This window comes from Stenella coeruleoalba (assembly GCF_951394435.1).
Source record: "Stenella coeruleoalba genome assembly, chromosome: 14".
Lineage (NCBI taxonomy): Eukaryota > Metazoa > Chordata > Mammalia > Artiodactyla > Delphinidae > Stenella > Stenella coeruleoalba.
Genome location: NC_137160.1, coordinates 73,829,862 through 73,846,234, shown reverse-complemented (window position 1 = coordinate 73,846,234; position 16,373 = coordinate 73,829,862). Strand labels below are relative to the sequence as shown.

The 16,373-nt window shown below is 39.3% G+C and overlaps 1 protein-coding gene across 4 annotated transcripts in view; it reads left to right on the top strand.

Moving 5' to 3' along the window:
- Positions 1 to 16,373, top strand: part of TMEM116 (transmembrane protein 116) — a 135,857-nt gene that overhangs the window by 82,152 nt on the left and 37,332 nt on the right. For 3 of the 4 annotated variants that reach the window (XM_079942601.1, XM_079942598.1, XM_079942600.1), the window contains exons 8-11: positions 294 to 432; positions 2,378 to 2,522; positions 3,073 to 3,146; positions 3,922 to 13,820. In XM_079942601.1, the coding sequence (XP_079798727.1) occupies positions 294 to 432; positions 2,378 to 2,522; positions 3,073 to 3,146; positions 3,922 to 4,128 (565 nt within the window). In that variant the 3' untranslated portion in view covers positions 4,129 to 13,820. Of the gene's footprint in view, positions 1 to 293; positions 433 to 2,377; positions 2,523 to 3,072; positions 3,147 to 3,921; positions 13,821 to 16,373 lie in introns of those variants that run through there. The other variant, XM_079942599.1, reaches the window with a different exon arrangement.

The following is a 16,373-nucleotide window of genomic DNA, read 5'->3' as shown; positions in this document are numbered from 1 at the left end:
TTTTCTACAAACAAAGATGGAGGAAGACTTTGTACATACATTCTGGCCAAGGTGCTTGTATTTGAAATGGGCTTTGGACAAGTTGTACAGTCAAGGCCAAAAATATATAAGCAGAAATACAACACAAAATGACTAGATGATTATGTGTCAGTGAGAAGGAATAAGGTATTATGGGCAAGGCTTAGCTAAATGATAAGTTAAATTACATACTCATTAACTTTTGTTGCACCAAATAGGTATCTCTCTGGTCTTATACCTGTAGCAACATTCCTGACCATTGATTCTCTTCCTAGGTGTATCCTGATGTACTCAACACCAACATCCATGGCTAAAGTCCTGCCTTCTGCCAACATATCAGTCTGTAGCACACTTTATTTTTATGGGCTTATCATTTTCCTGGCCAGCTTTCTACTCAGCCTCCTCACCATTGTGGTATGGTGCCACCCTACTTGCCTTTATGGAAAGAGAGGGGGCGGTTGGGTGGGATGGGGCAGTATACCCAGGCCTGGGAAAGATGGGGCGGAGAGGCACTTCTCATAGTCCTAGAACTAAGAAAGTGTCTAGCAGATATTGATAATTTAATTACTACCTCAGTCTTTTGGACTTCCCAAGATCAAATGATGAGTGGGGAAAAGAGCCTATATTCATTATGCGAGAATTATGCTCACTCTAGAAATAATGTGTTCCTGTGGATCCTCATGGAGGACCAGACCAGAAAAGTAGTATGTGTCGGGTATATTCTTTATAAAGTATGATACTCTGGAACACAGGACATCTTCTCTGTTTTAATTTTCCAAATAATTAAAGAGTTTTCTTTTCTCAATTCTTTATTGACTATAAATTTGCATTTATGCTATGTCTAACTGGGTTTAAAGTGCTGAGTGACTCAGACAGTTATTAAATACTCATTTGACATCATCAGACTGATGGACAAGTAATCATCCATGGGACAATACATTATTTATATATAACTGCCCAGTACGAAATCAGTAAGCAAGTGAACATGCCTTTTTATTTGTCATATCTACTTTCCAGTATCATTTTCTCCACTTTTCATATGCTAGTTCAGGAATTATAAACTATCTGGTTGCAGACCAACTTTATCCCACAGTTTTTTTCCTTTTGCTAACACAACTAACATCTGTGAATGAAATACAATTGTGGAAATTTTTCTTTGACAATTCAAAAATAAGTTATGGAGATAGCTTAGATCAAATCAGCAACTTTGTAAAGAATGCACAATGACTAGTTTATATTAAAATGGCCTTGATGGTTTTCATTTAGAACTGATTGACAGGAGAGACATGTGTCCCAAAACCTGGCACCCTAGGGATTCCTGTTTGCTCCTTCAGAATAACCCAGGCTTCAGTGGGCATTCAGGACTGGCATTCTGATTCTTTTGTAATCAGCAAACGGTGAACTGATTCTACTAGATGTAAATATTCTCAAATAAGTTCAAGCCTCTTTATGATTCCTATGTCTGTGGGGAAAGGAAACCACATGGCTAACCTTAAGTAATTGGGTTATTAACTTACAGAGTGGATCTGGATTATTAGAAAAAGTTTCAGATTTGGACAGATTTTATTACCTAATTTACTCCCCACAAAAAGGACATTGAACTGATTTATATTTATTTCATTAACTAAACCGTATTCAAATTGCTCCCAAATGGAAGGGAAAAACAATCTGTTTTCCATCTAAGTGCAAGAAGAGACTTCCTAAAACTTTTTTTCTGGGAGTTGAGAATTTAAGCTCTGTCACAGTGCTAAAGTATTTATTTTAGGGGTATTAAGCACAGAACACTTAATAACACAACCTTTATTTATTTAGTTTAAACACCTTTTTTGGAGTATAATTGCTTTACAGTGGTATGTTAGTGTCTGCTTTACAACAAAGTGAATCAGCTGTACTGTACATGTAATTCACCATATTCATATATCCGCATATCTCCTCCCTCTTGTGTCTCCCTCCCACCCTCCCTATCCCACCCCTCTAGGTGGTCACAAAGCACCGAGCTGATCTCCCTGCAACACAGCCTTTAATAAAGTGTTTTAAGAGAGAATCTGGTTAGATCTTAGTTTTAACTTCCCATGCATATTGTGATTAACTTCATTGAGAAAAATGAAAGCCTGAGGGTTGATGTAAGGTTTATGTATTGAACATATATAGTTTGACTAATATCTGTCAATTTACCTGGCCAAGCAAAAGATCACTCTAGAGATAATTTTCAAAAAGCCTGGTCTCAGATGGTAAAGACAGGAGGATGGTCTTTCCTGCTGTCAGATCCTAAGAGAAGGATCGCTCCAAAATGATAGGCTAGACCTGGGAAGTTTTAGTAAGCCTTAGGCAGACTACTCACCGCTATACTCATGTTTAGGTCTTACTCATTCAAGCCCAGACACTTTACAAGAAGTTTCTGAAATCGACTGGCTTTCTGGGGAGTGAACAGTGGGCAGTGATTCACATTGTGGAGCAGCGAGTACGCTTCTACCCCGTGGCCTTCTTTTGCTGCTGGGGCCCAGGTGGGTATCTTAATGGAAAGATTTGGGCAATGAAAAGGGTAACCATTAGATTGTGGTCAAGCAAAGTAGTCTCACCAAGAAGGATGACTACAAATTTCTGTCCAGCATGTAAAATTTACCTTCATTCCACCCGTATCTTCTTATGTTTTAGAAATTAAGAGAATTAGATGTGAGATGATATGAGAGGAAATGTACTGACAGAACTCAGAGACATTAACACCTGCCCTTTCTACTACATAAAGTTAAAGTGTAAGGATCAGATAGGATAATGTTTATGAAAGGGCTTGGTAAACATAAGAAGTTAAGAATTGTAACTTATGATGTTCCTGTAGTATGTCTTGCCACCATTGCTACTCTAATAATCTGCAAAGTTTAATCAATGAGGAATAGCGGTTGGAGATCTGAGGCCAGTGGTTTATATAACTGGTTAATCTCACTGCTAGTCTTCATTATGCCTATAATTCTCACAATGCTTAGGCGTGTATACTGAAAAAAATTATGCTCAGGCAGCCAGGGCTGGCAGCAAGATTTATACTTTGTGTTTTCACAGCTGTCATTCTGATGATCATAAAGATGACTAAGCCACAGGACACCAAACTTCACATGGCCCTCTATGTTCTCCAGGTAACACCTTGAACATCCAGCATTTCTGTTCTTATACTCTCTTATCCTGTTCTCTTACATTGCCATTATTCAGTAAGCACAATTTTTCCCCTTAGGGTATTTCTTTCTGCATTGCAAGAGAGAAATATATTATTTATATTCAGTCATGAAGAATGTGGAAATTTCCTCACAGATGAGGTAGATACCTTTGTGAAGTGCTGCCATGCATTCCAGAGCATGTATATCTCAGGCCAACTTCATTTCATTGATGTGTTTTTTTTTTAAGGGATGGGTAACAAAAGAAAAGATCTACCAGATAATGTTCTTATGAAACTCTGATAGTGACATGATTCTCTCTCACCCAGAGTGAAATGAATGGGATAAATTAGCTATTCTAGGTGAATGGAGAGAGAGAAGTAAAGAAAAAATGGTTCTCTCTTTTCATCCTTTATCAGATTTAAGAAGGGTTTTTTGGGCTATCCGACTATGGTGATAGGGCAGTTTCTTCAAGCCTAACCTGGGAAATGGGGCAATAAGGAGGGCCATTGAAACGACTTCATTATCCTTATGTATATACTAAGAAATATGACTAACTCTCAGTCATCCATAACAAGGTATGGTGTGAAGAGTGAGTTCAGGAAGAGCTAGAAAAATATTTTTTAAAAACTGACACCAAATTTTGATTTTTGAGATAGAATAAATATAACAGTGATTTATAAATAAGAGGAATGGAAACTATTCCCCAAATCTCTGAAAATCTGAAGGATGGGCTCCATCACCCCTTCATCTCCTCCAGGCTCTAACAGCATCATCTCAGGGTCTGCTCAACTGTGGAGTATACAGCTGGACACAGTACAAGTTCTACCAACTAAAGCAAGAAGCTCGGCATGATGCAGACACCCAGACACCATTATTATGCTCACAGAAGAGATTCTATAGCAGAGGCCCAGATCCACTGGAGTCTACCATTGCTTTTGCTACTAGCACCTCCACCATTCTTTGAAACTGTAAAACTGGAACATCCAGAACTGGAATGATTCTACACTAATGGTTTGGGAGGAATGTTTGGGAAGAACATCTTAAGTCTTTTCTAACCATGCCTTAAACTACGGAAGTGAAAGGGAGTGTAGTGCCATGGTTAGTAGCTACTCTAGGTGAAGTGGGTGGGATCTAATCATTATTCTCTGATTCACAAGTAAAGTCACTATTCAGGGAGATGAAGCCACTTTCCACCTAAGACATAGACTCATTATTTCAATAGATATTAGATTTGTCTAAGTCTCTTCTACAAAAAATAAATTCCAAGTTATTATTTATATAAAGTATTTCCAGGCTCTCTACTCCATGGTTGTGGGGGAAGTAGTGTGGCATGCAACAACTTTCTCAGATCTTCACATTGCTATTACTCTCCTTTTGGTTGTACAAAGTCCTGGGTTTACATTTTTTGAAGAGTTTTGGAAACTCAGAAGAAGCAAGGACAGAAGCTGCCAAAAAAAGTGATAGTAGGGGGCGCAGTGGTTAAGAATCTGCCTGCCAATGCAGGGGACACGGGTTCGAGCCCTGGTCGGGGAAGATCCCACATGCCGTGGAGCACCTAAGTGTGTGCGCCACAACTACTGAGCCTGCGCTCTAGAGCCCGCGAACCACAACTGCTGAAGCCCGCACTACCTAGAGCCCGTGCTCCGCAACAAGAGAAGCCACCTCAATGAGAAGCCTGTGCACCGCAAGAAGAGTAGCCCCCACTCGCCGCAACTAGAGAAAGCCCGCGTGCAGCAATGAAGACCCAACGCAGCCAAAATAAATTAATTAATTTAAAAAAAAGTGATAGTGGGATCCTCATACACACCACATCCTAGTCTCTTACATATTCCATGCCGTTCTAGGCCTTAGCAATAGGAACCTTCCTGCTCCATAAAATTAAGGCCAGTCTTTTGAAGTTACAGTGGATAATAAGATTTAAGAGAAATCAGGACTAAAACTCTGAATCAAAAACTTCTCAACTCTCATTTATAAGCAAAAACCCAAGGTAGGTTTCATAGTGCTTGGACGTAGAATTAGGTTGAACCATATGAACTTGCCATTTTTGTAGGTGAAAATGGTCTAATATCAATTTTACATGGTTCAATCTGGCTGTAAGTGCTAAATATATGTGTATTGAATAAATGAATGAACAGATGAATGAATGACTAACAAGCAGAATTTAACCTTTGGGGAAATAAAAGATTCCCACACTGAAGAGCCTCATTCATGGGTAGGGATGTTTAATGTTTCTTCCTCTTTAGTCACATAACAAGTGATGTTTGGTCTCTCCAGTTAAGTCATTAACAAGGCCAAACTGAGGCCAGGGCATCAGATACTATGATGCCAAAACAAAGGGGAAAGCCAAATGGACAAAAACTGGAATGACAATCAACTAAAACATCTGGAACTAATAATCAGATACTTTTCACCTGGTAAATTCCCTTCATCAGTGCAAGGCAAAATCCTTAAGATTAGAGGAAATTGACAGAGTAGATTATAATGGTGCATTAGACAGTATACTCTGAAAAGTAAGTTCCAGAGATCTTTCCAAAGGAGTTCTCAGTAGAAATGTTAGGGAGCTCAATAATAGTTCTTTAGGTTTTAGGCCATGAGCTTCAGCCTTACTATGGATGGTAACCTGACTTCATTATGTCAAGAACACATCTTGAGGCCTCCTAAGACGTATAACACAGATTACTGGGTAGCACAGAACAAGAAAGATTGCCTTACCTAGAGAGCTGCTTTAACTTCTTTTAATTTAAAAACTAATAAGAATTCAGCATATAGAAAGACAGATGGAAGCAAGATTCTCATTTCCATAGACCTTGAGGGACACCAGAATTTAGGAGTCCAATTCTTAAAATGTCCTATTGGTATCACTTCATATTTGACTTTATTACCAGAAAGAAGATAATTATCAAATATATGTCAGGTTTGTTCATCTTGCTTCTCTGATGAATTTTTTGCATTGACACTGGTCTTAGATATTCTATAGATGTAGGCAAATAAAAAGATAGTAGGAATGGAAAATAATAAAATGGTAGGCAAGATTGGGATTATCAACTCTTCGTCATGCTGAGAGTAGGAGGGCCACTATTCAAACTATGTAACCCTTGAATTCACATGTAGGAGGGGCATAGACATAGATACAGTGGCAGTTCTTAAAATTTCTGCAAATACCCCTCCCATGACTCCATGACTTGTCCAGTTTACGGTCATAGTGGAGTACAGTTGTATCTATGCAGCTTTGATTAATACAGATCTTCCTTGAACCATATGTTGTATCATCCTTCACCTCCTCCTCATCAGCCCAGTCTGTAGCTTCAAAAAATCTCTGCACCCCAATACCATGTGTTCTGCATGGGGAACTGGGTGTTTGATGTTTTTCAATGCATGGGAGCCTTTGGATGTTTTCTCATAGCAGCCTCCCACTTTTTACATCTCTGGCCTTGCACTTGCTGAAGACTTTAAATATCCCTTTAGATTCACTGCCACAGTTTCCAAACCTGTCTCCCTTGGTATTCATTAATGTTAGCAACTTTCCTGGGCAACCTTTGTGCCCCTTTCAAAGATTTTAACACACAGATTCTCCAGGCTTCAACCCCGGCCTTGGCAACAATAACCTTGTTCCTTGCAAGGAGTGCCATCTTGCTTGTAGGTGTCCGTGTGGCAGCACTTGGGGGTGCCATTACAGTATTCTGGGAGGTCACACTTATCCACGCTGAGGTGGCAAGTTGTGGTTGCTTTTAGAGATTTGCGGTTTTTGCTGCAAGATCCAAATACATAATTTAAACCCTTCCTCAGCTGGCATGAGGGCAGACAACAGTGATCCTTTTGACAGTCAAGAACACTGCCGTAGTCAAATTCTTCTCCTTTGTCTAATATCTTATTCCCACAATATGGCTTTCAAAAAGAGCTTTGGAGCTCAGTTCTATTAAATAGGCAGCCCTCTCTGTGCTTATGCAACAGCTGGTGGAAATAGTGGAAGCTGCAGTTGCTGAAGCCCATATCTACAGTAATAAATTCATGAGTAGTACAGAGGTGCTGGCCATGGAACTTGCAGGCCACGTGGTCATGCTTCATTCCCAAGTCATGGCCAACCTCATGAGCTATGAAAGCTGTGAAATGTGGTGTATCTTCATGAAAGAAAGATTCAGCAATGGTTTCATTCTTGGCAATGCAGGTAACCACTGAGAAATGCATGGCCCTCATACTTCCCAAGAATTTGGCCAATAATCACATGAGCAGCATCATGTTTCACCCCTCTCAAGAGATTCCGGCCTTTCCAGTGTATAAAATTTTGAAGTGTTTCCTGCAAATTCAGGAAGATTTGCACAAGGGTTTTCTCTATCCATATCCCTAACCCAGTAAGCACCGCTTTCATGTTATATCCTTCGTGTACCTATTGACCAGAGCATGGACATCTATTAACATCTTTGTGGTCTTGGTAACATTATTATTCCACATTTGGAATCACTTATTGTCAACCACAATCAACTTGTACATACTTGGGAAGTGGCCACATATAGGACATAGGAACTGAGGAAGGTTCTATTTTGCTCTGAAATTGTGAAGTGCTTAAGAGCTCCTCTTGCTTATCTCCACGGATTACACAAGACTCACCTGATTTTAAAGATATGCTGTAAACCATATATGCTCAATATATATAGGCTTGATACCAAAGACAGTGCCATCTAAGGTCAGGATTCCCTTTTGCCCTGAGCAAGTGCTGATTTTCACAAAAGAATCCAGGTCGTCCTCTGAATACTCAGTCATCCTGAATAAAAGCAAGACTAGTTTCCCTTTTTTTTTTTTTTTTTAGTTTCCCATTTTGATGTGTATAAACAGGGAACTTCTTGACAAATAATTCTTTCTTTTGCTTCAACTTAATAGTATGCCGTTTTTCTTGTTTGAGCAGGACATTGGACACCTTTTCTGCTTTTTCTTCTAGTTCTCTGAACATCATCAGATTCCTAGGGAAGACTATTTCATAATAAAGAGATTCCCACTACAGTGCATCCCTGGAAGAATAGTCACAATTACCAATAAAGTGACATGCAGCTTAATATGGGAAGGGCCCTTTCTCAAATGCCCTAAGCGGCATTCCTTGAAGAAACATCACTCCAAACCTTATCCATGACCACTTGATTTCATAGAAGACAAGACAGGGGGCGGGCAAAGTAACTAACTGGGGTTGTCATTGTCATGGCCCAAGTGAAACAGCAAATGATCCCAGACCTCTGTGAGTTGACTTCCCTTGGACCCAAGTCTTTGTCAGTGACACAGTTGTTTGGCCAAAGATCAAAGCTATGCTGCCTGCCAGAAGGATAGCTGCTCCCACCCTCAGAGTATTACATGATGACACCTACCTTTTGACTATGTCTCTTCCTACTCCTCTTGAGCTCTCTCTCTTCTGGAGTGTCCTTACTTTGCAACCACCCTCAAAGAACAACAGTTTTAGTGCTCCTTAGCTGAGCTCCTGCTGTCTTCATAGAGGAGTATACCAAGGAGAGGAAACTTTCAGAGGTCCAGTCAGTACAACGATCCAGGATCAGGCCCCAAGAAAAGAAAATATATAACCTCTTCCCTTAGTCCCAGTTCCCATGGAACAGCCTTCCCTTCCTGTCATCCAGTACTCTTTTGAGTCATTGAAACTTAACTTCCAGAGCAGAGGTTTGTGGATTTCTGGGTAGGTCTGCTGTTTAATGCCTTTTGCACCATTCCCTACTCTGTACCATACAGCCCATTTCAAACATCCAATCCTTTTCCTTTTTTAAAAAAAAATTATTCACAATATGTTTGTTTAGTTGCTCAATCCTAGGATACATGTAAAGTATTTTTAGAGTAACTAACCCATGCCTCTGTGAAAAGCAAATATATGAACTGGAGAACAGTGTTTATTGGGTTGGCCAAAAGGTTCGTTCAGATTTTTCTGTAAGATGGCTCTAGTAGTGCTTAGTTGTCTCTAACTTCATTTGAAACAATTTTGGTAGATTGTATCGTGATAGCTGTCATATCAGCATGCATTTTAAAAAATCTTATCAAAATTGGTGAATTTTTGCGTAGCCATTTTAATATTGAAGATGTAAGAAAAAAACCAACATTTTCGGCATATTATGCTTTATTATTTCAAGAAAGGTAAAAACACAACTGAAATGCAAAAAAAGATTTGTGCAGTGTATGTAGAAGGTGCTGTGACTGATTGAATGTGTTAGAAGTGGTTTGCAAAGTTTCGTGCTGGAGATTTTTTGCTGGACGATGCTCCATGGTCGGGTAGACTAGTTGAAGTTGTTAGTGATCAAATTGAGATATTAGGGACTTCCCTGGTGGTCCAGTGGCTAACACTCCGTGCTCCCAATGCTGGGGGCCTGGGTCCGATCCCTGGTCAGGGAACTAGATCCCACATGCTGCAACTAAAAGTTTGCATGCCTCAACTAAAGATCCCGCATGCTGCAATGAAGATCCTGCGTGCTGCAACTAAGACCCAACACAGCCAAATAAATTAATTAATTAAAATATTTTTTAAAAATCGAGGCGTTAATTGAGAACAATCAAAGTTATACCATGGGAGATAGCCGACATACTCCTAATATCCAAATCAAGCGTTGAAAATCATCTGCACCAGCTTGGTTATGTTATTCACGTTGAGGTTTGGGTTCCACAGAAGTTAAGTGAAGAAAATCTTCTTGACCGTATTTTGCATGCAATTCTTTACTTAAACATAATGAAAATGTTCTGTTTTTAAAACAAATTGTGACGGGTGATGAAAAGTGCATACCGTACAATAATGTGGAGTTGAAGAGATCGTGGGGCAAGTGAAATGAACCACCACCAACCACACCAAAGGCCAGGCTTCATCCAAAGAAGGTGATGATGTGTATATGGTGGGATTGGAAGGGAGTTCTCTATTATGAGCTCCTTCCAGAAAACCAAACGTTTAATTCCAACAAGTACTGCTCCCAATTAGACCACCTGAAAGCAGCACCTGATGGAAAACATCTGGAATTAGTCAACAGAAAAACGCACAATCTTCCATTAGGATAATGCAAGACTGCATGTTTCTTTGATGACCAGACAAAAACTGTTGCAGCTTGGCTGGGAAGTTCTCATTCATCTGCCATACTCACCAGACATTGCACCTTCGGATTTCCATTTATTTCGGTCTTTACAAAATTCTCTTAATGGAAAAAATTTCAATTCCCTGGAAGACTGTAAAAGGCACCTGGAACAGTTCGTTGCTCAAAAAGATTAAAAAGTTTGGGGAAGATGGAATTATGAAGTTGCCTGAAAAATGGCAGAAGGTAGTGGAACAAAATGGTGAATACGTTGTTCAATAAAGTTCTTGGTGAAAAGGAAAAATGTGTCTTTTATTTTTACTTAAAAACCAAAGGAACTTTTTGGTCAACCCAATATGTTCAGTTCTTTTTATCTTTAGCCTTACAGTATGAGGTTGCAATAATGTTTCCCAAAATTATTTAGATTGGTACTTTTCTATCCAGACCTATTCAGTATGGTCATGTTATTCATTTTTAATTCAGTTAGGGTCATATGTTACTGTTTGTATTTCATTCTGGTTTGCCCCCACATTTGGGATGTTGCTGATGATTTGGAGGGAAATGTATGTGAAATGTTTCCATGATTCTAAAAGTCAGTACTATGCAAAAACGTGTATTCAAAGCCTTTAACCTGTTCCCATGTCCTTATTCTTTCCACCCACTTCTCATTCATCAGTCTCAATAGTACTTGGTTTATTTTTCCTGTATTTCTTTCTGCACAAATAAGCAGATACATTTCCTTGTATCCCCTTTTTTCTTATGTAAATGTAGCATAATATTTTCCACTTTCCTTTCTAAACTTAAAGATACATCCTGTAAATCACTCCATATCAGTTTATAGAAATATTCCTCATTCTCTTTTTTATAGCTACATAGTAGTTTTATAGATGTACCATAATTTATTCAATCACTCTCCTATGTATGGGTTTTTGCATTGTTTATATTATTTTGAAATTATACACTATCATCAGCAAATAATATTGCACATATATATTTTTGTGGAGGAAAATTCCTAGAAATGAGAAGGTAGTGTTCATGCTAATTGCATATGTAGCTTTGTTTGATATTGCCAAATTCCCCTTCAGAAGGTTTTTGCCAGTTTTCATTTCCACTGGCAGTGTATCAGAGTGCCTGTTTCCCCAAAGTCTAAGCAACAGAGTATATTGCCATGCCATACGTTTTAATTTTCACCAGACTGATAGGTGATAAGTAGCAGGTCGATATTGTTTAATTTGTATTTTTCTGATTTTGAGTGAATTTGAAATGTTTTAATATGTTTAAAGGCCATTTTTATATCTTTTAACAATTGTCGGTTAATGTCTTTTCCCCTTTTTCTATCAAGCTCTTGGCATTTTTTTCTTCTCAACTTTCTCCCCCTAGCTTTACTGTGGTATAATTCACAAATAAAATTTTATATATTTAAAGTGTACAATATGATGATTTGATATATATGTACACAGTGTGAAATATTTATTTATTGTGAATATATGTTTTCTAAAAGGCAAAAAAACTAGAATAGTTAAAATAATTTTGGGAATGAGTAACGTGGGAGGGACCACTCTACTGAGTTTCAAGACTGTGTAGTATTGGTGATGGGATAGACACATAGATCAATGGAACAGAATAGAGAATTCAGAAATAGAGAACCCACACATGTATGTTCATCTGATTTTTGACAAAAGGGGAAAAGCAATTCTGTGGAGGAAGGAGCATCTTTTCAACAAATTGTGCTGGAAAATTGGATATACATAGACAAAAAAGAGGAACCTCAACCTAAACCTAACACTTCATACAAAAATCACCTCAGGGGCTTCCCCGGTGGCTCAGTGATTGAGAGTCTGCCTGCCGATGCAGGGGACACGGGTTCGTGTCCCGGTCCGGGAAGATCCAGATGCCATGGAGCGGCTAGGCCCGTGAGCCATGGCCGCTGAGCCTGCGCGTCTGGAGCCTGTGCTCCGCAACGGGAGAGGCCACAACAGTGAGAGGCCCACGTACTACAAAAAAAAAAAAAATCACCTCAAATGGATCATAGATATAAATGTAAAATATAAAACTTTTTAGAAGAAAACATAGAATATCTTCAGGATCTAAGACTTGGTGAAGAATTCTTAAACATGGTACCAAAAAGCATGATCCATTAAAAAAAATCCATAAATTGGACCTCATCAAAAGTAAAAGCTCTTGTCAAGAACCTTAGCTTGAGACAGAGACAAGATGGCAGAGTAGAAGGATGTGAGCTCACTGTTTCTTATGAAAACACCAAAATCACAACTAACTGCTGAACAACTACTGACAAAAAAAAAAAAAAAAGTGCTGGAACCTAACAAAAAAGATCCCCTACACCCAAAGACAAAGAAGAAGCCACAGTGAGATGGTAGGAGAGGGTGCAATCATGATAAAATCATATCCCATACCTGCCAGGTGGGCAACCCACAAACTGGAAAATAATTATACCACAGAAGTTCTCCCACAGGAGTGAAAGTACTGAGCCCCACGTCTGGCTTCCCAGCCTGGGGGTCTGGCAATGGGAGGAGGAGGTCCCAGAGAATCTGGCTTTGAAGGCCAGCAGGGCTTGATCACTGGAATTCCACAGGACTGGGGGAAACAGAAACTCTACTCTTGGAGCATGCACACAAGGTCTCATGTGCACCAGGACCCAGGGAAAAAGCAGGGACCTCGTAAGAGACTGGGCCAGGCCTACTAGACTGGGCTAGTATTGGAGGGTCTCCTGTGGAGGCAGTGGGGAGCTGTGGCTCATTGCAGGAACAGAGAGACTGGTGGCAGCAGATCTGGGAAGTACTCATTAGCATGAGCCCTCCTGGAGGCCACCATTTTCTTAAGACCTGGCCCCACCCCCACAGCCTGCAGACTCCAGTGCTGGGACATCTCAGGCCAAACAACCAACAGGGTGGAAACAGCCCCACCCATCAGCCGACAGGCTGCTTAAAGTCTTCCTGAGTCCATAGCCCTCTAGACACAACCCTTGGCACAGCTCTACCCATCAGAGGGACAAGACCCAGCTCCACCCATTAGTGGGCAGGAACCAGTCCCTTCTACCAGGAAGCCTGTGCAAGCCTCTTAGACAGCCTCATCCACCAGGAGGCAGACAGCAGAAGCAAGAAGAACTACAACCCTGCAGCCTGTAGAATGAAACCACAATTGCAGAAAGTAAGACAAAATGAGACGGCAGAGGATTATGTACCAGATGAAGGAAGAAGATAAAACCCCCAAAGAAGAACAACTAAATGAAGTGGAGGTAGGCAATCTGCCCAAAAAAGAATTCAGAATAATGATAGTAAAGATGATCCAAGATCTTGGAAAACAGAATGGAGGCACAGACCGAGAAGATACAAGAAATGTTTAATAAAGACCTGGTAGAACTAAAGAACAAAGAGATGAAGAATACAATAACTGAAATGAAAAATACACTAGAAGGAATCAATAACAGAATAAGTGAGGCAGAAGAATGGATAAGTGAGCTGGACGACAAAATGGCGGAAATCATTGCTGTAGAACAAAATAAAGAAAAAAGAATGACTCGAAATGAAGACAGTCTAAGAGACCTCTGGGACAACGTCAGATGCACCAACATTCACATTCTAGGAGTCCCAGAAGGAGAACAGAGAGAGAGAAAGGACCTGAGGAAATATTGGAAGAGATAATAGCTGAAAACTTCCCTAACATGAGAAGAGAAACAGTCACCCAAGCCCAGGAAGTACACAGAGTCCCAGGCAGGATAAACCCAAGGAAGAACATGCCAAGATACACAGTAATCAAATTGGCAAAAATTAAAGACAACTCCTCCCCTTGGCTTAGCACAAAGCAAGCATATAAAAAACACAGATGCCTGCTGCTTCCTGGGGAGAGAAAGAGTTGGTAGAGGCCCCTAGAATCTCTGGCCAGAGTTATTGGTTGAGGTCTTCTCCTGTATGAGGCCAGTCTATGAAGATTGAAAGAGGTGCCTGGTTTGTCTGATACACAGACTCCAACACAGAAAGTCAAAGGTATGAAGAATTAGGCAAAGATGTTCCACATTAAAGGAACAAGATAAATCTCCAGAAACTGACCCTAGTGAAATGAACGTGTATTATTTACCTGATAGAGAATCCAAAAATACTGTTTTAAAAATGTTCACTGAAGTCAAGAGAACAATGCATGAACAAGGTGAGAATTTCAACACAGAGATAGAAGATATTAAAAACTACCAGACAGAAGTCATGGAGCTGAAGAACACAATAATTGAACTGAAAAACAATTCACTAGAAGGGTTCAACATTAGACTAGATCAACCAGAAGAAAGGATCAGTGAACTTTGGAAATAATGCAGTCAGAGGAGAAAACAGAAAGAAAGAATGAAAAACAGTGAAGAAAGCTTAAGGGACTTTCAGGATATCATCAAGCCAACCATTATAGGAGTCCCAGTCGGACGAGAGAAAAAAAGACCAGAAAGCATATTCAAAAAATTGACTGAAAACTTCCCAGATATAGAGAAGCAAGTGGAATACAGATCCACAAACTCTAGAGATCACCAAGCAAGATGAATCTAAAGATAATCCACACTGAGGTGCATATAATCAAATTGTCAAAAGTCAGAGAATTTTGAAAGAGGCTAGAGAAAAGTGACTTGTAACATACAAAGAAACATCCAAAAGACTCTCAGCGTTTTTTCCAGCAGAAACCTTGCAGGCCAGAAAGGAGTGGCATGATATCAAAGAGATATTAGCATTCCCTTGTTCATTGCAGCCAAGATTCACAATAACCAGATGTTAAGATGTGGAAACAGCCTAAATGTTCATCAACAGATACAGAAAATGTGATATACATATGATACTATTCAGCCTTAAGAAATAAGGATATCTTGCAACATGTGATGACATGGATGAACCTTGAGGACATTATGCTGAGTAAAATAGACCAGTCACAGAAATACAAATACCTCATTATTCTACTTATATGAGGTATCTAAATTAGTCAAATTCATAGAATCAAAGAGTTGAATGATGGTTGCCACAGGCTGGGGTATGGGGAAATGGGGATTTACCAATCAATAACATCAAGTCTCAGTTAAGCAAGATGAATAATTTCTAGGTCTCTGCTGTACAACATTGTACCTAGAGTCAACAATACTGTGTTGTGGGTGGGAATGAATTGGGAGATTAGAATTGACATATATATACTAATATGTATAAAATAGATAACTAATGAGACCCTGCTGTATAGCACAGAGAACTCCACTTCGCTGTATAGTAGAAACTAACACAACATTGCAAAACAACTATACCCCAATTAAAAAAAAATACTGTGTTGTACACTTAAATTTTTGTTAAAAATTGTTGCGTTCTTACCACAGTACAAAAATGAATGTTAGAAATGTATAATATGGGTACAGAGGATTTTAAATTATACAAAACTATTTGTGCAACTCTATCATCGCTAAATTTTAAAATTCAAAGGAAAATATGAAAAATTCTTTATGGAGGTAATATAATTTTTTTAAATGTATTTATTTATTTATTTTTGGCTGCGTTGGGTCTTCGTTGCTGCACGTGGGCTTTCTCTAGTTGTGGCGAGCGGGGGCTACTCTTCATTGCGGTGTGCGGGCTTCTCATTGTGATGGCTTTTCTTGTTGTGGAGCATGGGCTCTAGGCACACAGGCTTCAGTAGTTGTGGCTTGTGGGCTCTAGAGCGCAGGCTCAGTAGTTGTGGCTCATAGGCTTAGTTGCTCCGCGACATGTGGGATCTTCCCGGACCAGGGCTCAAACCCGTGTCCCCTGCATTGGCAGGCGAATTCTTAACCACTGCGCCACCAGGGAAGCCTGGAGGTAATATAATCTTAATTCCCTAACCTGATAAAGATGGCATTTTTTAAAACTCCAAAATAAATTTCACTTTTTCTGAATGTAGATTAAAATAATTTTAAAAGATATATTAGAAATAGAACCTTGTAGTATATTCAAGGAAAACACCATGCTCAAAAAGAATTTATGCCAGAAACATAAGCATGAGTTTAGCATTAAGAAATGTATCATCATAATTCATCACACAAAAAAGTTAAAGGAGAAATAAATATAAACATATGAATGCATGCCAAAAAGTTGTTAAAATTCACTGGCTATTCCTATTTTAAAACTTTAATGGGAAAACAAAGATACTACATAAACATGGTAAAGAC